Source organism: Symsagittifera roscoffensis, chromosome 4, assembly GCF_963678635.1.
Source record: "Symsagittifera roscoffensis chromosome 4, txSymRosc1.1, whole genome shotgun sequence".
NCBI classification, from domain to species: Eukaryota; Metazoa; Xenacoelomorpha; order Acoela; family Convolutidae; genus Symsagittifera; species Symsagittifera roscoffensis.
This window is the reverse complement of record NC_087065.1, coordinates 69565908-69592484: the sequence shown is the minus strand read 5'-3', so window position 1 is coordinate 69592484 and position 26577 is coordinate 69565908. Positions and strand designations below refer to the sequence as shown.

General features: G+C 35.2%; 2 protein-coding genes across 6 annotated transcripts in view; both read right to left on the bottom strand.

Annotated features, from left to right (window-relative positions):
* Nucleotides 1-209: 209 nt before the first annotated feature.
* The window catches only part of LOC134845118 (ectonucleoside triphosphate diphosphohydrolase 6-like), a 344283-nt gene continuing 317915 nt past the window's right edge, over nucleotides 210-26577 (bottom strand). The window contains exons 1-6 of one of the 5 annotated variants that reach the window (XM_063861978.1): nucleotides 9395-9560; nucleotides 8992-9072; nucleotides 8096-8110; nucleotides 6401-6798; nucleotides 1304-1787; nucleotides 210-881 (exon numbers count right to left, since the gene is read on the bottom strand). In XM_063861978.1, coding sequence (XP_063718048.1) covers nucleotides 544-881; nucleotides 1304-1787; nucleotides 6401-6798; nucleotides 8096-8110; nucleotides 8992-9067 — 1311 coding nt within the window. In that variant the 5' untranslated portion in view covers nucleotides 9068-9072; nucleotides 9395-9560 and the 3' untranslated portion in view covers nucleotides 210-543. Of the gene's footprint in view, nucleotides 882-1303; nucleotides 1788-6400; nucleotides 6799-8095; nucleotides 8111-8991; nucleotides 9148-9394; nucleotides 9561-26577 lie in introns of those variants that run through there. The other 4 variants (XM_063861974.1, XM_063861975.1, XM_063861979.1 and 1 more) reach the window with 4 other exon arrangements.
* LOC134845119 (syntaxin-7-like) lies at nucleotides 19929-26444 on the bottom strand. The gene is made up of 6 exons (XM_063861980.1): nucleotides 26247-26444; nucleotides 25750-25806; nucleotides 25624-25678; nucleotides 25136-25487; nucleotides 21242-21398; nucleotides 19929-20811 (listed from the first exon to the last, which is right to left on the bottom strand). Exons 1-6 carry the CDS (start codon nucleotides 26284-26286, stop codon nucleotides 20633-20635), a joined length of 840 nt encoding a protein of 279 aa, XP_063718050.1. The 5' UTR covers nucleotides 26287-26444; the 3' UTR covers nucleotides 19929-20632.

Below are 26577 nucleotides of genomic sequence, written 5' to 3'. Positions count from 1 at the left end.
ACTCGTTTTGACGGATATGCCATAACATCCCACTTGCTAAAATATCTGTTTTTTTTTGCCACAGGGACAGTAAGCAACTAGATTTATATAAAAAATCATCATTCGATAGCCGAGGCATTGTACCAACACAAAATGAGAAGTTTTCAACTTAACAGTATACTGATTGAATTAATGATCACATCCTAATTTCTCTTTTTGAGATAGGAGACTAAATTTTGGCATATAGGGTGTAAAAGGGCATGGGATATTTTGTCAAGTGGGATATAATTGCACATGTGATAAATTGCCCTGCTACCTCTGCTCAACTCTCTGTAGATTGCTCCCCCAGATCATGAGATTAGTCATTCACTAATGACGAAAATTCATAACCACATTCCTATAACCATACTTTTTGCGTTTTGATAAGCTTTGTATTGATTCAAACTATCTCGAAAACAAATTTTTTCACGCTACACATTATATAACCATAATTCAATTTATCTGGGAAACAATTTTTTTCACGCTATACATTATAGTACCATGCATGACATTTAAATCAACTCTTTATGACAATTTCCGTTCGTCCATTTCTTTAAAGGCCGCTCCAAGCGCCCATGAAATTTCCTCTCCGTTTACTTTCTTCACAACGTGCATTCTGAAATCTGCGGGTAGTTTGAAGGCACGAGCAAACAGATAATTGATGTAAACTGTGTCCAGACACTGGAACCTCTGATTGATTAGCTGACTTCTGCAAGCATCCTGGGCTATTCTGGCGAAGTCTTGGACTGTCACCACGGATCCCTCAACTCCAGAAACCAGACCTCCATCTTTCGCTTTGTCGTATATATACGAGAAGGCGTATAAGTCTTTAGTGAGTAGTTCGTTGATTGGAGTGATAGCACCTAGGAAATTTGTATTCATATGAAGATACTTTTTCTGCTCAATTAATAATTACCATCAATTTCGAGCGTTCAAAATATTACGCATTGGAATCTACCACCCCTCGTAGTCTCGTCATAAATCGATATTCTCACCTTTAAAAGATCAAGACTATTTGATCAAACAAGAGGGTAAAGACCCAACATACAAGTGCTTCAGCTCTTCGTGCAGAACTGCAGTTGCTCCTATAATTGCAAATATGCCAATTTTTCAGTTATTTTTTTCTGGGCTAGTAAAAGTTAAGTTAAACGCAAGCAAATAGAAGAGATCACGTTAGGCCTCCAACAATCGATTTTTCTATTAAGAGCAAATCTAAATTACATTTTTAGGCCTTATTTAGCCAAATGCACTTTATTCACACTAATTTCGCATTTTAAATTCTCACCTGAGAATGTTTCCTCGACAGAATTTAGACAGTTTTCATATGATGAACTTGAACTTCCTTGAATTTTGAAGCTAGCTCCTCCGTGTTCCCAGTCCCCTTCATATTTTTCAGGCAAACAGGGACTAGTTAGTACTTCTGCGCCATCAATTTGAATCTTTTTCAACAACTTTTTTCTCGCCTCTTTTAAACCCATGCCGAGGTAACTTCTAACATATACATTCCTAGTCATACCGGCCACTGGTATAGTAAGTACATTGCTTTTTGCTTCAACTGGTAATTGTTCCTGACTTTCAGTCTCAAATATGAGCTGAAAAGAGCCCCCGCCCAAATCCAGTGCTGCAGTTTTCATCGGCACTGGCTCCCAGTCGTCCAGAAAGTAGTTGAGACTGATCCAGGCGAAGAGACCCTCGTCAGTTCCGTCCATTATTTGTGCAAGTTGAGGCAGTGTTTTGAACTTGTAGTTGGACTGCACAAATTTCTCCACCTAAGACAGTTAGTTATAACCAGGGAATAGAAAAAGTAAAAGGTTGGTCGTAAAAATAACTTTAAAATTTTTTTTTGCAGTTAAGTGTAGAAAAAAGTTCTAACTTCGTCTTATAAATGCATGAACCAACACTTCCGTGCGTTCTCCATGGGTATTTCCTGACAATCACGCAGCTTTTGCTTCAAAACCCTGATAAATTTTTCGACTTAAAATGATGTGGACCGAGCATAAACTAAATTGACAGAACTTTTCATCAACTCCAGCTCATGTTGCTTTCTTCAAATTCCGATTTTTAGCGCAAAATTTTAATTACGAGCAAAAAAGAGTTTTAAAAAATAATGGTACTGTCATGGACATTGACAACTGACATTGACAGCTCGGACACCATTATTGAAAATACCATAATAAGCACAGAGAAGAAGCTTTGCTTCGCAAATACTTGCGAAAACACGACGAAACGCAGCTCTATAAAGTATAGTAGAAAAATTAGAAATAAGCCTCCAATTAATAAAAACCGTCTACGTCTGAAATTCGAACCTGCGACCGAGAGCTTAAGAGTCTAACCACTCAGCCACGGACGCTTAATAGGCACAAAACACAAGCCACAAGTAAAGCAGAGAGCAGATGCTATGCAATTTCCATGGTTACAGTGAAACTTTCAAATAAGTGTACACTTTTAATGAACATTTTTGATTGCGAGTTAGATTAGAAAAAAAGAAGGTTCGTAATAAAACACTAAGCTGATCGCAAGTGTATAAAAGTAAAATTAAGATACCATAAATAAAAAATTAAAAATCTCAATTTGAATTGTTTGATATCAATTTATTGAGTTAAGACCACGCACACACACACACACACACATACCAATTCCTTTTAAAATACGAACCCTGTGGGCTAAGAGGTCCAATACCTCCAACATTTAAATCCCATCAAGGCAAGAGAGAAGTAGTATTTTACAGAAAATTTATGCAACCTACTGTTTCATGCAAGTATTGGATTATTAATCTACACAAACAAGATATAGTAGATCAAAATTGTTTTTGAAGTACCAATCAATCCAAAAGGAAAGATTTAAAATACAAACTATTTTTCGCTGAAGAGTTCCACTTGTATAAATAACTGAAGAATTTTCTAAAATACTTATTCCAATAGTCCAATTCAAAATTTGAAAACGATCGTTTTACTGAGAGTCAGATGAAACAAGTTAGATTGCAAAAAAGTTAAGACTATACTCAAAGCAGTCAATAGATGGTAGGTTGAGCAAATTTTTAATTCTATATTATAATTTAAACTTTTATTTAAAAAAATTATTTTCTTCAAGGTAACCGACACCAATCAATGTTTTCTTTAAAAAGTACCTTTTGTAAATTCTTTTTTTCTCAATTTTCAGACCAAAACTTCATAAGAAGATAGATTTTTGGAAATCCAGAAACCAATTTCCTAAAAATTTGGTCTGATTTTACCAAAAAAAAAAATATTCTGGCATATCTTGGTATTAGTTATAAATTCTTTCGCTATGCAAACAAAAATCGAAATGCTTGAAATGAGTCAATGAACGCAAGGAAACAGAAAAAAGAGCCTTGTTTCTTTTTAATTTTCAATTTTGAAATTTCAAAGAAAAGAATATATGCCCTTAAAGCTCTTTGAATTTATTATTGGCACTTAATATCAAATTAAACCAATTTGAGCAAGGTGGATCAATAGGTAAAGTTTATATTCAAAGTTTAAATAAAACTTATAGGTAAAGTTCATAGGAAAAGAAGCTTTCCCGTTTTACAAGCTTTTTCCGTTTTAAACGCTTTTTTAGTTCAGCAGTAAAGCCGAAAAATCATCCCACAAATCTTAACGCAGAAAAAATGAATAAATGAAAGAATTACAACAGAGGCGACAAATTCTGGTTAGATGAACGTTAAGACGGAACAAAAAGACCTAGAAAAACTGAAAGATAACGATTTTTGAAATTCGAAATTGTATGTCAACTCCGAAGCACACAGACATTTAAGTCAAAGAAACCTTTAACTCGAAACCTACAAAACCTTGGAAGTTATCTGCAAAATCAAAAACTTTAAATGGTAATTTTCAACGTTTAAATATGCCGAACAAAAAAATTTAGCGTTATGAAACTAAGCAGAAAAAATAGGCTGATACACCATAATGAGAAAATTCACAAAAATTTTTGGTAATTTTCTGAAATACTTCAGAGATATTTCAAAAAAAGTGACTTTACCGTGAACCTATTAATAAGAAAATTAGTTATATCTTTAAAGAGTTAGTACACTAAGTAGCCAGAAACCAAATCCAAAGCAATAAACGAAAAAAAAATGAACAAAAAGCCATGCAGTTGAAGTAACTTATATTCCCGCTTTTTCCTTACTTAGAGAAACGCTTCGTGAGTATTAAACAAAAACCGAACTTTCCTGAACAAAAACTATTTAACAAAAATTAAAATTTACTCTGCTCAAAATTGATTTTACAGAATTGTACAGAAGGGAAAAAAAGAATAGAAAAAGAAAACAATAAAATTAAACAAAAATAGAAGCAAAGATTTACTTTTCCGTTAATTTTTTTCTGATCTGATAGCAATTAGAGTTTTCTTAACCCGAGCCTATCCTGAAAACCGTTAACGCTGCTAGAAAAATAGGCTACAGAGCATTTAATCCAATATAAAAACCAGTTGACGAACAAATGATTGTCAGATTATGCCAAAAAATCCTGCATACATCATTATTTCAATTGTCTTCACCAAAAATATTTGCTGAAAAAATCATGCCTACAAAAAGCAGCGATTAAATTTTCGAATAAATCAATTTCAGTGAAAACAAAAACAAAACTTTTAAAATTTGAACAAAATCTGATAATTTTTTTATTTCGAGAGAATGAAGGCCGACATACAATAAGCTGAAAATAAGTTGAAACTTTTTGGGAGAAAAAATCATTTCAAAAAATGAATGTACCGCCTAGAAAGCACAATAACGAACCCCTACATAAGCCGCGGCACATGTAACATGCAGATTGAAAATGAGTAATGTACCATTTCTAAGTTACTACTTGTAAATTGACCATTCTGTGAAATATTATTTACGGGAAAAAAACCTAGTACCCGGTTGAAATAGCCTTGCTTATCGCAAGGGTAATAACCCAAATTTCATTGAAATTATCAAAATATCATCCTCACTCATTCATTCATTGTTTTCGATTTCCCGTTTTTGAGTCAATCGTCTGAGCCGAGAGAAACTGGATACAAAATTTTGCTATTCAGACTATTGTACTGCTAAGCCAAGTAAAAGTCTGATTAGTTAAAGGCTTAAGAGTCTGATTTTAACTTATTTAAAGTAATTTTAGTTTTTTTGAAGCTGAATATCAATTCTGTCGCTAATTATTTGAGGAAAAAATTAGCAAATAATAAAAACTTGATTTTAGAATGAAAATTTGTCCCAGTCAAAAGAACAAGCATATTTCAAACCTCTTTGTAGTTCGGCTCGGCAAAATGGCCAAAAATTATCTTACTCAAAAACACTTGAGGGCTTTTTCATGCTAAACAAAATTAAATGAGCATGCCTTTAATTCTCATTTTAGTCCTTGAATGATTTGACTACAAGAGTGGAACATGTTTAACGAGCAAATTCACAGAATAGCTAGTAATCAATTTAAGCACCTAGTGTTTCTATTACTCTGCTAAAACGCCAATTTTCGACCAGCAGTGAAACTTTGAATCTTGATTTATATAAAATAATAATAATAATGATAAATTGTTTGCAAATTAGATTCCATTTATTGTAAAAGTTACTACATTTACAACCAAACGAAATCTCATTGCGAGAACGCCGTGGAACTATGCAGCCCGTTTTCAGGCGCCTCTGATCCTGTTATGACTTCTGTTATTTTTTAATATCGATAGTTAATCAAGAAGTCAAAAAAAAGAAAAGAAATACTATCTCACATTTTCCTCCGACGGAAAATTCGTGAGCAGGAATTCTTGCTCAATTACAACCTGGTTTTTTTAAAAAAAATTATTATAATTTACATAGTCTGTTTAAATAGTTAATGTCCAAATTTAGGCAATATTGTGACCTAAAGCGAATTAATCCGTTACAAAACTATGCATTTTACATGAGCTAGATTTTTTCACCAAATTTTTTTTGCGTTGGAATGAGTGAAAGTTTGGATGCCGACGTGAAACTATAAGTTTTATATTATTTACACGAAGGAGCAGTTTAGGGTTATTAAACTTCGCCCAGATTTGTTACGCAAACAGATACTGCGAAACTAGAAATCGTTCATGTTTTCAGCGCCATTTCTGCTTTGGTAATTGGTGAGCACAATTTATCTTATTTTTAGCAGGTTAATTTGAATTGAACTCAAAAAATGAATATATTTAAGTTCATTCATAAAGGCATTGATATGTATGAAAGCACTTCTGTAGCTATAAGAGCATTTTAGAACTTTTTCCTGGAAAAAAACGAACAAACATAAAACCACCATGACCTATATAAATCAAAGTCACTACGTTCTTTTACACTGAAAAAACGGAACCAAGCCAAAAATTCAGATGTGTAAACCGCCATCTCTTTTTTTGCCAAACAAAAATTTAAGTGCAAAATTTCAGTGGTTACCTCTTTCAAAATATTGCTAGCGACCTCTTCTGATAATATTCTCAGACCAGCTGTGGCTTTGACCTTCACAACTGTATGATGATGGCTATCCACTGGCACCTTTTGATGAGCGAAGTCCAGTAGGGGCTTCAGACTCTGGGCTGCTTGTTTCGGATCCTTGCCGTAGGATGAGAGTCCCGGTTCCAGAGGGTAGAAGTCATCTTTAATTAATTTATAGCCATCTGATCCAGCTTCTTTTAGTGTAAACACGTGAATGCGGGATCCAGTACTTCCAGCATCGATGATTATGACGTAATGTGTGTTGGATGAAAGTGATAAAAAATCGAAAGGTCCATAGTAGACAAAACCAAATAACAAAGCAGCTCCGATTATTAATACAATAGGTTTCGGCAAGCGCCCTAGAACAGAAAACATTATATGAATCATACTAACAAATGAAATCCTGAAAATTAAATGAGAACAGTTCAAAATAAAATAATAATATTCATCTACAAAGATGAGCGAAAACGAGTAAGAATTTAAAATTTGAAAGCAATTTCACAATGAAAATAAATCAAGCCATACAGGGGCAGATTTAGGGTCCCCTCGGAGATTCAACCCCCTAGCGACCTACAACAAAAAAAAATTTGAAAAGCGCCAATCTCTACTAACTTGGAAGGGAAGCGCGCGCCAAAAAAAACGCAATTTTCGACCTGTGTTTTTTTAAAGCTTGGCCGCGGCGGAGAAAATTGGGTCATTATGGTCTTTTTGGAGAGCCCAGAAAATAAATTTGGTCGACCTAAGCAAAAGCCAGTCCCCGTGAGAAAACCCTAGATCTTCCCCTAATCTCATACATGCAAAGCAATGATGCAACTGGCAAAATGCAAAAAAAATTAGTGCTATATAGTGGCAAAAATTCCCTGCAAATGTTGCAATGCCAACTTTTCAAAAAAAACTTCCATGTGCGCAAGGTATAAAAAAGACCAGTTGTGCATTCAATTGTTGATTGAGATTTCTCTTGAATAAAGTCAGAATTCTTATCAAAACCACAAACAAAACGTTGTAGAAAGTTTTTAGGGATTCAAATTTTCCAAGACAATCAATACTCCAGCTATGTTGACAATGAATAATCGATTTGAAAACATTTATCCACGAGGAAAAGAGCCAACACAGAGGCGTAGACTACCCCCCCCCCCCTTCAGACTCTGTTAATACATTATAGTTTTCGATAAACAAATTTATAATTCAAATTTAAAATAAATACCATTTGGGGAAAAAATTCTTTGATGCTTTGTAGATCGACCATGCAATGATTAGCACATAAACAACGAAAAATAAGCAAAACTAAACAAAACTGCCGTTGGAGAAACGTTAAAAAATACATTTAGCAAAAGCAAAACAACTATCTTAACATCAAACTAAAGCGCTCTTTCAATTTCATGTCACATTTACAACTGACTTTATTTATTTTCTTTTTTAAATTAAAATAAATTAATACTTCCTAATATTTTGAGGGTTTGAATTTAAAACAGATAACTTCGCCTTTTCTTAACTTCGCCTTTCTTAAACAAGACCTGCAATATCAAAAGTCTTAAAAAATAGAATTGAGCACGATCCGACTTTGAGACACTACATTCAGAGACTCAATATTTTTCCATTCTAGGTTTGAAAACAGACATGGCATGGTCTCAGATTGACAAACAAACAAAATGTTACCTGTCTTTGTCTGACCTGAAAAACTACAGATCTTCAGAAGAAACAACTGCAGCAGGCCAACGCAGAATTGCTTCGTCTGTATGTAAAGTGTATAGCTTCGAGGCATTATTGACATGAAGTAACAAAAAGAAAAATAATTTTGTAATTTTGAGCTTAACTTAACTCAACAACAGTTCAGTAGTGACTGGCGGTTTCTATGATTTTTAGTTTAAATTAGCAAGTGGTATTTAAACTGTGTTCTACATTTTGACACACAAGCGCAGCTGTTATTTGCGAACACAAGCGAGAAAAGGGCAAAAAGTGAAAGAGGAAAGAAAAGGTAAAAACTCTGCTATGTGCAGGAATCGAACCACCAAACTGAAGATTAAAAATCAAACGTCCTAGCATCTGCACCATGGGCGAATAACAATAGTTATGCACTAGGAGCCTAACTAAAGCTGGAGGTGTCTGTTTGATAACATTTTTTAAGAAAAAAACGTACTGATGCGGAAGGTAATGGGTTAATTCCAATATTCAAATTCCAATACAATTCCAATACAAGTGCCAAATGATACTATTTTTGAAGGCGAGCGCGCGCCGAAAACAGCAATTTTTTGATCAAAACCTTAAGAAAATTTTAGCTTTTTTTATCATAAATTTGCCTACAAAATAAAGAACGTAGGGTCTTTTTCTTGTGTTTTTGAAAGAGCTCGGCAAAACCAATTAGGACAATCTAAAAAAAAAGTTGGGAGAACTTTTTTTTTTAAAATTGACGAGAACCAACATTTTCGAGAAAACCCCAGATCCTCCGAAATAAATGATGTATTATCAAACTGAGGCCAGCAGATAAAATCATATGCTTGAGTCTTACAATACAAAACTGTTTGTGGCAAAATTGCCCGTAGAAGTTTTCTGACCTCGACTAGATGAGTCACGCATTGAGGTTCGTGAACTGAGGTACTTTTCTTCTTTCGAGTCGTGTCTCTTCCTCATTTCGTCTGTCAACATTGAAAACAAGATCAATTTTGGTTGATCTATGGCAGATTACTCACTATATCTATATACATACATCTGAAAAGAAAAGACTTTTAAAAGACGAGGACCGTTTGACTTTTAACTCAGTGCTATAAACTGTAAGGATCAAAAGCTTAGAAAAAAAATGGTAAAAATGGTCCACAAACAGTTCGAAAATAGGAACAAAATTGAACAACAGTCTGTATGAACAACAATTTTTACAATATACAAGGTAATGTTGACAGTTTTTTAAAATTCAAAAACAAGAAAAATCAATTTTCAGATAAAAAGCTGGTACCAACTTACCAGATAATTTCTGACTATTTGTTAAACAATTCTGTTTTCCACCATCAATGAATACAGAAATATATGCGAGACGTTTTCTGAAACCAAGTCAGCTATTACTGGCTGTTTGAGTATATGGTTACGCATATCTTCGATACATTACACTGCGCAACTATTATCTTACTTAAACATGCGACCAAATTCTAAGGCCTGTCACATTGGAATTAGTGCCACAAGTACCAACACTACAGCAACTAAACCAACCGAAAACGTTTTTGTCTATAGCAGATCGAGTTGTTTCAAACAAAACAAGACTACTCGTATCAGGGCGAAGCCCTGAATGTTCCCACTGCCTTTTAGGAATTATGGAGCAGTATTAACATAAGAAAATTAAATGTAATATACATTAAACGAAAAAAATTTTTTTTTAAAACTTGAAATTTTTTTAATGAAAATCATCCCCCCACACGCCATATAAAGTACAAAAGAATAGATTTCGCTCCTTATAACAAATCAATTATGGCAAATAAGCTTCTTTCAACCAATTTGGAACGATTTCTATGACGGGTTAAATCTCCGCTTACGCGTTAATAGCGCGAAATACATCGCACTTTAATTGTCCCAAATTGGCCAAAATGACAATCTTTAAACCCCCATAACTTTACGAAAAATGATCACAGGTAAAATATCTTTTCAAATTTAAGCCCAGGACAACAATAGCTCTCGAATGATATAAAAATATTCCGTCAAAAATGGCTAGTTAAAAAGTCGAAATTTGTCTGAAGAAAAAAAAACCCACCCGAGCACAAATATTCCGTTACTTTCGTATCGAAAGTCGGAACAATAAAACGAACTTTTTTATATTTAAGAAATTCGTTTTGAAAATCATCCCCTCACGCCAAAGAAAGTGCGGTACCACGACAATTCGCAAGAAAGACAGACAACTCGCAACAAAAACTTCTTTTCAAAGTTTCTTTTTTGATTAGTTGTTTTACGTGTTATGGAAAAGCGCGTGATGTTACGATGTAAACTATACAGATCAAATATATTAACATTTATTAGTTTGTTCACCATGCGGATTTTTGACAAGTTTCATCGCACAGTCAACAGTTTAACAGGCATGATCATAAATTTGCTTCGTACCTTACATAGTAACATTGCGCGTTAAGCCATAATAAAAACAAAGCGGGAAGGTCACACTAACATATTAGTACTGAAAAACTTTCATGTAGGTACATAAGGATTCAGCTCAGAGTCGAAAAATGACTAACTTTCAAAACCCAGCTTACAATCTCCAAACTTAACTGCCAATAACTTTAAAACCCAGCTTACAAGCTCCAAACTTAACTGCCAAAAACTTTTATAACAAAACCTGCAAAAATAATTTTGATAAAGTTTCTCGCCAAGTATTTAAAATTGCCTGAGCTAAATCCCCCAAAACACTTCGGTACGAAAAAAAATGCATTGGAAGAACGGTTAGCGTACACGACAAAATGCATACATGCATTCATCACCTATACAGAAACTACGAGTGAACATCTACTATTTCTAATTTTGCCCTTCCGTTAGCAAAGTTGTTCATGGCAAAAAAGCCTAGTACCCGATTACAATACTTAAAAAGGTTTCTATGTAGTAAGCATCACGTAGCTTTTTCAAAAAAAAACCGAATAGAACGAGGTTATCCGAAAAACGTAAGGTCTCAAGCATGGACAACTACCAGGTTAGATTACGAAAACAAAATCTAAAAACAATTAATTTTGAAAGCACTAAAAATAAAATCGTTTTTAGTGCTTTCAAAACTAATTGTTTTTATTTTTTTTGTGTGCCTTCAATAGTGCGAAAATTGAAAAATTATTAACCAGGAAATTTATCCAGTCGAAACGGAGCTTCGCATCCCTCGCGACCCGTAAAATATCATTCATGCCGTGAACTATTCAAAAAATTTGTTCACCATAATAACTATCATTTGACTGTTACTCAAATGACATGAGCGCCAACTCAGGTAACTGTATCGCTTCCTTTTCTTAGTTTTTCAGAATTGGAAGTTCAATTGTTTATTTAGTATATAAAAATAATTTGAAACGGGTAAACCATCAGTCGTTACTTAATATGCCCCATGCCTTTCATTTATCATCTCCAATGCAATATTTATGATATTGTTCATGTATACAACTTTTGTGCTAAATTATTCAAAAAACTATAACAGATGTATAACCATAACTTTGGAGAAATGTTTTCTTACAAAAAAGCGGAGCGGAGTTTCAACCAATTGCAATACAATACAGAAAATCACGTTGCCATTGTAAAATTACTATTGAAACGAAATGAATCGAACGACAACTAAGCAAAAAAAAACTTGGGAAGATGACCTTTGAGCCGGAAAAAAATGTCACGAAAATGTTAGAAATGCTCAGAAAGAGGCAAAGCTGAGCTTCGCATCACTTGCAATACAAAACCAGAAAGCCGTGAAGTAAAAAAAAAAACAAAAAAAATCAAAAAGTCGAAAAAACTAGATCTAACAAAATGAATCAGGCTAGTTTTGAAGCAAAAACACACCAGGACAACTGAATGCGAAGTTCAATTGGAAAAAAACTTACCTAGCGGTAACGAAGCCGACTAAAAAATGATTAACAAGTCCTCTCCCCTCAAAACACACACACGTGCATACAAGTTTTTTTCGCTCGCCGAAAGACACAATATGAGGCCATTGAGCCCATATAATTTAAGCCCGAAACCTATCCGGTCGAGAACAAAAAACAAAACAAAAGCCTGAAAAAATCTTCCCATGAAAAACTTGAGCTCTTATTTCCATAAAGATTTTGGCGATTTGTGCAATCCAGTGAGCATAAGTGAAAGAGTATATATAAATGGGATGGTTTTTTATTCACAACAAATATGATTTTTTATCAGGAAATGTTGACAAAATTTTTCACAGCATCTGAAAAAAGTCGATGCCTTGAGTTGAAGATATTTCAGCTGTGATTATTTATCACGAAGCTATGAGGGTTTGAATATGTGACTACTTTTGTCAACACAAAGTCAAGTCCGCAAAACTTCAATTTTTTATTGCCGTGCAGCAAATGCCGAGAATAAAAAAATCTAATTGAGGTATTCATCTATAAATAGATGCTAATAATAACTTTCTACTTTGCATTGAGGGTGACGAACGTTTTTTAACACATAGTCAAATCACAGCTTCGCATAACTTGAGATACATCCCAAACATAGCATGGCAAGCTAGCAGAAGGAAAAAACTCGAAAGCTAGTTAAAATCTTTTTTTTATACACTTTTCTCAATAGAGTTAATTTTGAGGAAAAAAACAAATACCAACTGGTTAGCATTAAAACAGCATTTATGGATCAGTAACTAGGCCGACCAAATTTAAGTAGACGACATTAAAGTAAAAAAAACCGGTCATGTAAAATTTTGAGCTACGATTTTCGAAACTTGCTTCTTCAAATTTCACACAACCCCACAGCACACAATTTTGAGCCAATAGAAGACTAGCTGAAACCTTTAAGGCGGAATGAACATTTGAAGCAAAAAAATGGAAACAAAAACATAGCCAACAAACAGTTGGAAAAGTGTCGTCAATGTACTCCAGTAGCACAATAATTGCACCACAACGGACAGCATAATTTGCAACTGAAATTCAGTTGACCTTTCCAGCAATGAAATTCTTCTTTCCAGCGACTGAAGTTCAATTGAACTTGAGAAAAATTTAAAAAGCGGCCAAATATCAAATTTGAGCGTCATCGAATTTTAAGACTTTTCCTGATAACCTGAAAAAATGTTTGTTCTGATTCGATAACGCTTTTTTTCTCTATTTTCTTAATTTTTTCTCATTGTTTTTCTTTAATATCAAATATTTAAACCTGAACTTAGTTTGAACAGCGTAAATAATAGTCGAACTATTCAGGGCTTAGCCCTAAAACGAGCAGTCTTGTTTACTCTTTCCGCTTTTCAAACATAGATCTATTCAAACCAGACTGCATGTCAAAAACTTTTGTTCATTGTTTTTTAAACATTGTCAAAATTTTGAACCAAAATTTAGTTTGAACAATCTTAATAATAGTCGAACTATTCGGGGCTTAGCCTTGAAACGAGCAGTCTTGTTTATTCTTTCCGCTTTTCAAACATGGATCTATCCAAACAAGACTGCATGTCAACCACTTTTTTTTCATTATTTTTTTGAACTTTGTAAAAGTTTTGAACCTAAATTTAGTTGAAACAGCCTAAAAAAATTGTCGAGTTCTCTGGGCTTAGCCCTGAAATGAGCACTCTTGCTTAATATTTCCACTTTTCAAATATGGAACTATTCAAACAACACTGCATGTAAATCAGGGCAAAGCCCTTAATTGGTCTCCAATAATTTTCGGCTGAAAAAAATCCGTATTTTTGAAAACGTTGGAATATATTTTGGATTGTCAATAACTATATCAAATACAAAAGTTTGATCAGTATAATGAATTAAATTGATCAATTGGCTGGTCTGACTTTAATTCGGGAAAAAAATTTTGTGCGGATATTAATATGTGTTACGCATTCAGCATTATAGCTGAATTGTTCGAAGTATTACACAACCAGCTTACTTAAACTTTAATCGTATTTAGAAATGTGCGTATCACACACGCGTGTGAACATGTTGATTTCAGGTTCGATCCCCACTCTATAACCTTCTTTCAGGAAGAGGTCTGAAGAAAAAAAATACCCCAAGCAAACATATTTCCCACTTTCTTCGAACAACAAGCTCCTGATAGTTTTTGTTATACACTACACCAAAATATTTTCACTGATACAGTAAATACTTACTCGCTTGATTCGTCTCGATTTCTTTTTTCATCGAATTACTGGCCTAGCATTGAGCAAGCGCATTCGAGTATACTGCACCAATATAATTAATAACATATAACATATTTCGTATAACAAATTCAAGCTATTTTTATCACGCTAGTGGTATCCGACAGTGGATAAGTTTATCATGGCCGCTATGATAAAAAAACGAACAATTTGTTCCGGCTCTAAGACCCCCAGGAATACTCGGTTATCTAAATTTCATACTCCTCAGGCAATTTGTTATGGATGTATGTACAATGGTGATATTTCCGAATAAGATTTCGTTTTTAAGTCGCCCCTTACTGCTGCCCCATAACCAGTGCATGCCGTCTAGTCAATTGTTTTGAAAAATTGTACTGGGGGTCGGGAAATGTACACCTCAAAATTACTGTTAATATTCAGTGGGCATATTTTGCTTTCTCGCGAAGTCTGGACCGAATTTTCAAAAAATTCACTATTACGTGGAGCAATATGAACTTCTTAACAATTTGTCATCAAAGTCGCCATTTTCGGATATATGAAATTGAAATATTGCGCACTTCGTCCTTTTTTGGGAGTGTAATTTTAATGTATTGCTTAGCATACTAAAATTAAGAAAAAAACTCATATAGTCGGGTAGTGCGCGCTACGCACGCGTCGGCGCTCACGTGCTGATAACCACCAGACGTGTCCCTGGACTGTCAGGCACGCAACATCAACCCTCGATTGCATTTATAATGTTACACGAAATGTGTTGCGAGTATCATGAATTTGCCCAAATGAAGAAAGCAATGTTTATTTTCTTTCTGCAAATCTTTTCTTTCTGCTAGTCGCTCGAAAATTGAAACGAAAGTAGTTAGAATCTTAGGCTCGCTTCAGCAGTATTAATCAGAAGCTTATCGATTATCCCACTTATTTATCTTCTAAATCAAGTCCATAATTCTTATCCGAAACAAAGAATCTTCTATTTCAACAAAAATCACTCCACTAGTTAAAAGTTGCACTTAATCGCAGGTTCCGTAGAATTCAATATATTTGAGGTAAAATGCGCAGAAAACATTGAGGTTTTTCAAAGAAAAAAATTGAGGATCATTTTTCGGAAAAATAACAACAAAAAAGCCGGTCATGTTCATTTCGTAAGCGCATTTTCCACTTCAAGCTCCATATGCTTTCACTTGATACAAGAAAAATTACAATAAAAAAATACAACTTGAAAAATGAAAAGATGAAAAATCTACAAAAAGTCTTCGTTGTTCAATTTATGAGTAATTAGCTTCGAGAAAAGGAGTGTGAACCGGCCAGTTGAAACTTGCTTCACAAAGTATAAAACCAGCCAAAACTTACGGCATTTGAATGCGACTCGAAACCGCTACATACTTGTTCATAATTATTATGTACAGAATACGATACGTCTGCTAGGTCATATGGTAGCTCATTTATGCTTCGGCTGGTTTATATTCCAGCAAAAACAACACTGTACCTTTTTTTATCTCATATGTATTGGTTTTGTGAACAACGATACTGTTTGTTCATTTAAAAACGTTGCTATCTGCGCATTTAAAACTCATACCATCTGCAGATTCAAATAGCTACAAGCAAAAGCGTATCCAGAAACCAACAAAATGCGAGTAATTCAAACACTAGGCAGCAACACTGATTCCTTCATGTTTAAGGTCAGTTTCTTCTACGGGAAAAACTGTCCACTTGATCTTCTGTATGACCCCACCGCACCCGATTCGGACACTCCGGCCGAAGTTCGCTACGACTATGCGGTCTATCTCTCTCCTGCAACTACACTAAACACTTCGGGAGTGAAACAGCGTACAGTAAGCGAGAAATTGCTCTGGTACTTTATCAAGGGCCAAACTGTTAAGTTGCCTCCGAATAAGGACCAAAAAAGTGCGATTCACGATTTGACCGAGGACATGTTTCTCTCTGGATCAATGGAGCCTCTAGTTCGAGATCCAAATCTTCCTGATTATGTCATTGGGCCTTTAAACACTGGCGAAATGATTGCACTTCTAGAGGAAGAGCAAAAAATTCAACCATACTCGCTAATGGTGCCGCAGTGTTTCGACTACGTTGGAATGACTACAGTTCGAACTCTGTTCGAAGATGTCCTTAAGATCCCCCATCCTGGACCAACCGCTACATGCAATGCTTTAGGCCAAAGCAAGCCACTGACTAGAGCTGTTCTAGCCCAAACTCCAGGAGTCTATCTACCCAAAGGCGAAGTGTTAACCCTTCCTCAAGAATTGTCCAACGGATTCAAACATCAGCCAATGCCGAAGGTCTCAATTCCTCTTCCTGTTGTCATCAAACCAGCAGAGGAGGATAATAGTCGAGGCGTTTCCTTATGTAAAGAAGCGAGCGATCTCGAGCCAGCGCTTCGCAAGGCATTTTCGTACGGTCGATTTGTGGTCGTAGAGGAATTTATTCCAGGACGTGAAGTCAGAGCCGGCTGCGTGAACGCAAAATTCTGTTCACAAAATGCTACTTCCTCGGATCCCACTGACGATTTGCATGTTTTTGGCGCCAAAATCAATTACGTCATGGCTAATAAGAATTATCCAATCAGAACCTTGGAAGATAAACTCGTCGAGTCAGAGAAGAAAAGCGAGGGAAGCACTGCAATTCAACTATCGAACAACGAGCGATACTACACTAACTCCGGTGACCCTAGAGGGATGTCTTCGGAAGTCCTTGCTAAAGTGGACCACTCCATACGGTGTGCACATCGCGCTATGGGATACCGGGATTACTCGATGTTCGATTTCCGAGTTCATGACGACTCAGGAATTCCCTACTTAATCGAAGCGTGTCCCTTCTGGAGTTTCACCCCGGTCTCTGTGCTGTCGGCTCTTACACGGAACAGTCGAGAGTTCAGCAAGCAAGAGGAAAACGAAAAAGAGTCAGCGTGGAAAGCGATTGCTAGAAGAATGTGGCTGAACGCAGCTGCTATTGACAGAGACACACGCTAAATTATCTTGAACTCAATTTGGTTTTAAAATTTGAATGTTTTATTTTTTTATTTTTTTAGTCAACCAGCCCGGAGGCTTAAGCCGAAGGTTAATTAATTATGTTGACAAGAGCGCATTCAGCGCCCTTGACTTACTTGCAAGAGCATACCTTGCAAATTGCATCGCACGTACGATTTGAACCAGCACTCATTTGATTGCTGGACACCATCACTACCGGAGCGCCACAATGCCACAATGTGTACAGCAAATGAAAGGTAACTAAAATTAACCAATTTAAAAAATATTTCTTTGCTTTTAAACGCCCTAATTGAGCTGTGTAAAACAATAAAAACAATAATTTCACATACGGAACAAAAACTGAAAAACCCAATCACATTTTTACAGCCTGAGGAATATGACCATGGTCAGTACAAAATGGCTACCTATCACGGATACAAACAATCAATCACTTTGGTTTTTAGGAGGAGTAGAGTAACAAGCAAATTCAAACACAGACAAACACACACACGAGAGATTTATCAAACACAGATGGATTTTACTACTCTAAATTTTTGCGACCAAATTGTGACCGAAAATGTCCCACCCAACTCGCTCTAAATTAGTCTGAAAAGCAAGATGATTCTGACGCTTTTTTCAACATCCATGAAACGTCTTCGAAATTTGAATTGAAGCTCATTTGAAGCTATTAGACTTAAATATAATAAATCACTCGACATCGTATGACATTCATAAGTGGCATGTGGATTCTTAGGAAAAAACTTGAGAAAAAGACATTTAATTTGCATTATTCAAACACAGCGTAAACACATTGCGCTACACGATAGCTAATAAAAAAGGACTGAAAACAAAAGGAAAAAAATACTTGAATCAATAACTTGAAAAGTTGACGAAAATACAGCTAAAAAAACTTCATGGTAGGATGAAATTCATAGACAGCCATAAATTGGAAATCATTCTCCAAGTGGCAGCAAATTTTGGGTCGAAACCTGTTGATCCGAAAACAAAAATTTGTCATAAAATAATTTCTTTAAGTTTTAAAAAGTTTTTATAACACATCTATTCTGAAACACATGCAAATATTTTTGCCCTAGAAATTGCGCAAATTAAGTTGGCTAAGCTAATGTAACATTAAATGAAACAGTTTAAAAAATTTTGTAACGATAAAAAAAATTACCCAATATCAGACTTGTTAAACTTACCAATTACTGAAAACTGTTTCAGTTGGAACAAAACCAATTCTCTAAAACCCTGCTTAAGAGAGCAGGCCAATAAAAATCGTACCAGATGAGAAAAAAATGGGGTTCAAAATCAATTGGCATAAGCTGGGGACGAAAACCACGAACCCGAAAAAAAATCCGATTAAGAGAATAAGAACTCCAACACGTTGACGTTTTCGTCATTTCAAATTAAATTTAGACCAGTTCAAGATGGCTACGAAAAAGTAGCCTTTCAACTTGATCACTGCGCGATAATTGAAAAAAACTTCAACTAGTCTGAACAGTGTCAATGAACTCAAGGAGACCAAAAGAAAACAATCTACGTTTCGGTCAAAAACTTCGCACTTTCGAGCCTCTAAACAAAAATTTCATCATCTCAGAGCTCTTTCAAAATCATGAATATTTTATGATTGGGCTTTTTTGATAAGACTAACCCAATTGGAGAAAACAATCAAACATTTTTTATTCAGCTGAGAATTCCATAAACTTATATCCACATTAAAAACCAAAAATTATTCAAGTTTCTTCGCGTCATTTTAAACTTCGTAATTGGAAAGTGTTGTTTTCTTTCCTACAATGAATAAATTTAAAATGAACAAAAATAAAAAATCAAACCGCGAAAAAAATATATGGCGTGAAAATTCACGAAAGAAAAATTAACAAGACACTACGTACGTTTTTAGAACGTTCAAAGATTAGTTACTTAGTAGATTACTGATTACAGGATTAGTTGAAATAAACACTTAATTGCCTGATAGACTTTGATTCTGTTTCAGTAATTTATCAAATGATTCACTGATTCTGTTAGACAGCGCCAACGTTATTTCTACCACTGCATCTTGATTGTGATAAAAACTTTGACCGGAAAAAATCTAGTCACCGATTATCAGACCATTGCTCTCCCAAATGTAAACAGCTAACAGACATTTGGAAAATGGTCAATGAACAAAAAACAGAAAAAAAAACTTAGAAAAATTTAAATTTCAAGTTATAAATGTACGGCTTTGAAGCTCTTTGAAACTTAAGAACTTAGTATGATTGGCCCTTTTTCCCATAAAGTTATTTCAATTAGTTAATAGGTAAGTTTTTATTCCGCTGTGAAATCTGAAAAATTACGTGATCGAAATTAGAAGTCGATCACGTTTCTCGTGACCTTTGAACTTTTTCTGTACAATTACTGAACTAAAGGAATTTGAACTGAACTTAAAAGGAATTTGAACTGAACTTAAAATGAAATCATAAGTCAACCGCGAAAAATCAAATTTGATCATGCACAAACTTCAAGACTTTTCCTGAAAAAAACCTCCCTCAAATTTGACAACGGAGCAGAAATGTATTCCCCGAGTACCAATCGCATTACTGTGTGACGCGTATGCAAAGATTGTGTGAAGTGTATCCGAACATCCATAGTAAGGGTAACAATATGGATACCACACGAACAAAAAAAATACGGTTCACTCGTGCCTAGTACGTAACTTTATTGGCTCTTATAAAAAATTGTCTAATCACGTATCACTCAATATCACAAACGAAAACAATCATAGCTATGAAACATATATTACAAATTAATAAATTTAAATATTGAAGCGGAACAAAAATCTATGGAATTAAGAAAGCTACACATTTAGGAGCTACTTTAAATGAGAGCGATAAATAGTATCAACATTATCAACTATGCAAGCAAACATTCGAGGGCAGTCATCTCATGTATTATATTCAGTAGACAATATAGACGGAATAGTGCAAGCCAACTTTAACAAGAGCATCCTCATTGAACCATCACTTTCCTTCTAATTATGTTTGCAAGAAAAAATGGTGCATGCAGAATTCTTTTATTTAGTCAGCGGCACTGAAACGGCCAGCGCTGAAAATATGAGTAAATTTGAGATTCCTACGAGAAGGCATACTCAAAGTTCATCCATATCTCGAGCTATTTTTCGCCGTTTGTTCATACTGCCAAACTCGAACAAAGCAATCAAAAGCCAAAACCTGGGTTTCAAGGGCTTTTTAAATGACCGATTCGACATCGAAATAAAATTTAGTATCAGTAATGCTTCAGGAAAGGATGGTCACTGCAGAGATGTTTATTCGTCTCTTTCCCATTATAGACACCAAGCCTTGAAACGAGCAAAAATAAGAACCACCCACAACACTTTTTTTATTGGGGTGAGGGTGAGGGGGTTATAATTAGCTGAGGGGCTATAATAGGAAAGATTTGCTAATTTTCAAAATTAAGAAGCCAAAATTAGTCCTTTAGCTTCAAGACCACAATGAGGATTATGAAGAATGCGATGGCCCCAAGGACACCAAAGATGATGAGTTTGGTTCGGGTGCCTCTCTTCTGGTGTTTGACTGCAGTGCCCAAGTGCTGCGTGCCAGAGCGAGCACTCGACTCCGCCTTGTCGATTTGTGTCTCAATGTTATCTAAACGACACATCGGCTCTTTTTCCTCCCATACCCACCCCCCCCATCCACCCAAAGTACAGCAGCATACCTCGTGTTCATCAGCAAAACTGACCAAAATTTACCCAAACCTCAATTTTCATATTTTTATCGACATACTCGGCAGAAAAGACCTGTTATGACATGTTGTAGTGACCTACGATGTCATTATTCTGGACGAGTTAGAGAGAAGATAGCTGAACTTATTAGTTTCTCTGACCAATTTTCATGATTGACCATTGGACATGTACTACCTGTAACATCTAAGCGAATTATAGAGAAAACACCTAATTAACCTATGACGTCCTTATCTTGGGCGAAGTATAGAGAACACAGCTACTTAAGCTATGACGTCATTATTTTGGGCAAACTATAGACAATATACCTGTGATAACTTAGAACATTGACTGACCTATTACATCTCCCTGGTCGTGTATGAGTTGGGCCATGTCCTTGAATATCTCGTTCACCTGTGTCACGCCCTGTTCCAACTCCTGCATCGCACTGTCCCTCTCTCTGATCTGCTCCAACGTCTGCTCATACTCCACCTGTTGCTGCTGCAGCTGCACCTAAACACGCCCCCATAACACATCACTACTCCAGAAAAATGAGCATTCAAGTCTAACAGGTTCAATGGTTAAATTCATAAATTTTTTAAACAATTCATTCCGTTTTCGCTGAAACGTCTACAAACATTTTTCCTCCTGTTTTTGCTTATCTCTGATTACTCCAGTTGAGTTTAACGATCGTTTTAACAACAATTCGGTCTATATTACTCAAGTACATAAGTTTCGAAAAGTAGAAGGACCTCAACGGGATTCGAATATCATTCCTCGGGCATCCAAGTACTAAAGTCGACTGCCCTACGCAACTGTGCCACTGACGCTTATATGAACCAAACACTGATAAATTGGAGAATACTGCTATTAAACTGACTTAATTTTATGAAACTACGCTCGCTAGCTTAATTGAGTAATTAAAAAGAAAGTTCACCAACCTTTTTTTCTTTTTTAAGAGCATAACTTATCATCTATTTGACAGTTGTATTTGAGGGGATTGTAACTTTGGCATGTAGATGAACGCATTACCCAAATTAAAAATCTGGAAAAATAGTGAAGCCTAAAATTTTGAAACCACAACGTCCTGAATTATAAGCACAGGCGAAGCTAAGCTTCGCAAACACTAGCGAAAAAATACGAAAAAACAGCTCAAAAAAGTGAAATAAAAAAAACAAGCCTTCAATTAGTAACACTTCAGCTATGTCGGATTCCAACCTGCAACCTCGATTTATGGAATCTCATGTCCTTCCTTCTCAGCCACGGACTCTTAACAATCGACAAGCACTAGATACAAATAAATCAGAGACCAGATGCTATGAAATTTCCAAAGCTACAAATCGTGATTATAGCAAAATGCCACCAAAACAGAACTTTTATTTCCGAGTTAGGTTGGAAAAAAGTAAAATCAAACTAATATTCTATGCTCGTTAGTGTAAACATAGCCTCTAGAACGTTGGAAAAATGTCGTGAACGCAACAAAACAAAACTAATACTGACTTGTTTTTTGAAAATTTCATTTTTCGAATTGAGAAAAAGTATATGTCCTTAGAGCTTTTTGAATTTCAAGAACAATTTGATTGAAATTTTTTGAACGCAGCCAACTGACCGTTGGAAACAAGCAATGAACGCAAGGTAACAGAAAAAAACGCACTGTTTTTTGAAAAAAAAATCATATTTCGAATTTTAAATGAAAAGTATATGCCCTTAGAGCTTTTTGAATATTAAGAACACTGGATAAATAAGGAAACCGAATAAAAAAAAATCACTTTCGAAACTAAACATCGATCATGTTTTTCGTTACCTTTAGACGTTTGCTGTTCGATAGTGGAGTTCGCCTTCATTTTAACAAATAAAATGAACTTAAAAAAGAACCGCGAAAAAAAATTGAGCGTAAACAAAGTCCAAGACTTTTTCCTGGAAAAATAACAAACATACAAAATCAGCAAGGCTTATATAAGAATACTCACTACGTTAATGACTCTTACAATTAAGAATAATAAATACTTTCCCGTATAACGATACAAAGTAAGTTGATTAAGCTGATAAAACATACGCCGAAGCAGTTATAACCGGAAAAAAAATCAACTAGACGCGAATTTTTAAAATGACAAGCGATCAGGTCGACTGTTAAATATAAATGTTTATATCAATAGAAAAATCTATGCTTTGAAATTTAAATTAGACTCAACAAATAAGCAGACACGAAAATCCGTGAAATCAAATTTTCCAGGAAAACTTTTTGAATTTCATTCATTCTGAAAAATACATACTTCTAGACCAAGTGGAAAGGAGCCTGGAAGTTGTTACGGTTCACTGATAAAGCAAGTTCAGTTCTTTACAGATTTTTAAGGGAGGTTTAAGGGAGAACAGTCTAGATCCCGATAATAATACAATTGCTCTCACAAGTGTAAATACGCGAATTCTTTATGCTTGATAAGTTATATCGCACTCATTCTCGCATTCAATCGAGGCATACTAAATGGTCATATTAATTCCACTTCAGTTTTATATTAGTGTTATTGTTCCGACTTTTGTAACGAAAGTAACGGAATATTTGTGCTCGGGGTGGGTTTTTTTTCTTCAGTCAAATTTCGACTTTAAAGCTAGCCATTTTTGACAGAAATTTGTCGTATAATTCAAAACGTATTGTTGTCCTGAGCTTAAACTCCAAAAGTATTTCACCTGTGATCTTTTTCGTAAAGTTTTGGGGGTTTAAAGATTACCATTTTGCCAATTTGGGGCAACTAACGCGCGAAATATTTCGCGCTATTAACGCGTAAGCGGAGATTTAATCCGTCTTAGAAATTGTTCCAAATTGGTTGAAAGAAGCTATTCGCCATAATTGATTTGTTACAAGGAGCAAAATGTATCCTTTTGTACTTTATATGGCATGTGAAGAGATGAGTTTTAAAAAAATCTCAAACTTTTAGAACACAAGTTTTTCATTTTATTTTATTAAATTTAATTCTTTTAATGTTATTACTGCTTCATAAACCTTTAAAGGTAGTCAGAACATTCATGGCTTCGCCCTGATACGAGCAGTCTTGTTGGCACTTTATATTTGATATTGGTAGTCCATTATTTATACTAATTCAGAACTTTATTGAACAAAAACTATTCGAGACCAGTTAAGGGGCAGTCGGAACACTCACAGCTTTGCTCAGTAATACGCGTGAACTTTCATACAAAACCAAAACTTTGACACCATTAGTTAAATTTCTTTTGTGGCAGTCACAACTAAGCGGGTGAAGAATTCGATTTACCACTAAGATAACATAATTTGATTCACTCTTAACGCAAAGAAAAAGTTTTCTCGAAACCATCTATAATTTATGCTAATTTACACAGCCCCAAATTGAAAGCAAACTTACAACGAAATCAGAAATCAAGCTTCCCAAGTATATAATTGTGTAAGAACCAAATTAAATAAATACTTTTTCCTGAAAAAACCTAAATAGGTGAAATTATACTTCGTTATTCCTTCTTAATTACGCTGTTTTCGCACTAACTACAAACAACACATGCATTTTTTGTATCAGAAGTTTTAAGGGAATAGATATGATGGTGGGTCCCCCACAAATTTAGGTAACTGAAATAAAACCGAAATAGAATTAATATTTGTTTGCTTGCTTCGTGTTGTTTATCTCGGAAATTTCTGCACCCATCACGCACACTTGCTTTTTCTAGAGACCCAACTATCGATGACGTCGAATATTTAGATACATTTTTGGGCCTACTTATGGGGGACTGTCTCATATGTTAAATGATAAGAGTTGACCTAGCAGAGTTCAAGAAAGAATCAGTAGCTGAATTAATCTCATTTGAAAGTTTCTCTATTTTGCTTTGAGATTATAGCTAGATTTATTTATCTTGGTTAAACCTTACCAAAACTCTGATGGAAATTTAGCAGTCTGCCAAAAACAACTGATATGACCAAAACTCATGGATCAGTTCAACTGACCGATCGTTTGCTCTACAATTGGACGAACCAAATAGCTATTAATTACACGAGTTTTCATCATCAAATCAAATGAATGAAGTCTTTGACCCAATCAATTGCACCCGATAGATCAAAATCACTTAGTTTTGTTGATTAAAACAAATGAACTCAAAACAAAAAAGATCAAATTTTTGTTAAATCCTCTCTAAACGCTGCAAAGCGTTTCTGAAATCGAAAATTTCAGCACGGCTTTTGAAATGATATCACCTCTCTTTCAAGTAAGCTTAAACAATAACAATTTTTCAACCTGATGAAGAGGATCAACCATTGTAGCGCTCTGAGTTTCTGATGATCCGAAAAACGCAGTGGGGTCTCCAGTTCCAACTCCTGGACTACTGTTCACATCCAGCAGATCCGAATTTCTATTCTGCATTGATCCCAACTTCTGCTTCTCGGCCTCGTTTCGCTTCTTCATTTCGCCTGTGATCTGCTTGTCTGTATCCTTCAGTTGGGTGAGGATCTCAAGAAGATTGTCTTGGAGTCTTTGTCGCTCCATTTTCGCTCTCTCTTGACGACCAATCGGGGGTACTGTGTTGCGAAGTCGCTTCATTCGTTCAGCGACATCTTTGACGAGAGTTTCTACTTCTTTGAAACGACGCCTGCACAATAAGACAAAAAAATGTAACAATCGTTATGAGATTTTTTTAAATCTCAATTTAAAAAAATTTGACTATCATTATGAGACTATTTTTCATCTCATTTATACTTTTGCAGCTATGTATAAAAGATGCTTACATGATTGAAGCGGCTGATTCATTGGGACTGTTAGAAGCCGATTGTAGTTGCCGAACTAAAATGGAATAAAGTTTGAAATGAGGATGAGGGCAAAAAAGCTTTTAAAAATTGTAGGTAAATTCCTACTTAGCTGTCCAGCCTTCTGTAGGTCTGCAGCTATAGACTTGGAGAGCTGAGAGTACTCTGAAACATTTCAAGACATGTATCAATAGATGACAGACATCGTGAACTTTGTTTGAAGAATGAAAAACAGGGTCGGGCAGACATTTAAACCAAAAGAAAAAAGCCCAAAAAATTAAATACACGTTGAGTGCGTTTCAACTGTTGAGAAACAAGTTCGTTCTTTCTTTCTACCATTTCCACAACAAAGGGACCATAAAAGGCTCAAAGACTGTTGCCAAATCTGTTCCCTCCTTGCGTCAGAATGTTTGTTTGTAATGCCGCCTAGTTTTTTCTCCAACTCTTACATAATTGTGAACTTAAAATCATATCAACTTTGAAGTATGTGAAATTTTATATTATTCAACAAGTATCTTTGAGAGGAGGCAGTCTGCAAGCTCCCAATTTTTCTGTTGTACCGCCACTTGAATCTTTTATACAAAGTATTCTACGCGAAGACTTACCATCACTCGGCTCCCGGTCTGTATATGCTGATGAATCCATTCTGCAATATTCTGATGATATTCACCGAGTTACCCTTCTAGACTTATAATTAAAACAATCAATATGCAGCTGGTTGCCCGCTTACTTCACGTGGAACCTCAAACTAAGGAAAATGAACGCAGCCTTCTCATAGCTTCACTTCAATATCATAAGCTCCTGAAACACACACAACAACATAATTAGATGAGCGCAAATTCAAAGCAAATATAGTCCGCTGCTGAGCAAGTAGCACAGAATGTTCAGGCCAAAATTATACAAATCAAAAATCAGTAAACTCGAAAAGGATTTTTA

Excerpts from the sequence above, each read along its gene's own strand:
- LOC134845119 (XM_063861980.1), bottom strand. The coding sequence starts at position 26,286 with ATGGATTCATCAGCATATACAGACCGGGAGCCGAGTGATG. Across the intron at positions 21,399-25,135 it reads TGGTTGATCCTCTTCATCAG|GTGCAGCTGCAGCAGCAACA; the intron begins GTTGAAAAATTG and ends GGGCGTGTTTAG. Across the intron at positions 20,812-21,241 it reads CGACCAGGGAGATGTAATAG|ATAACATTGAGACACAAATC; the intron begins GTCAGTCAATGT and ends TGTGTCGTTTAG.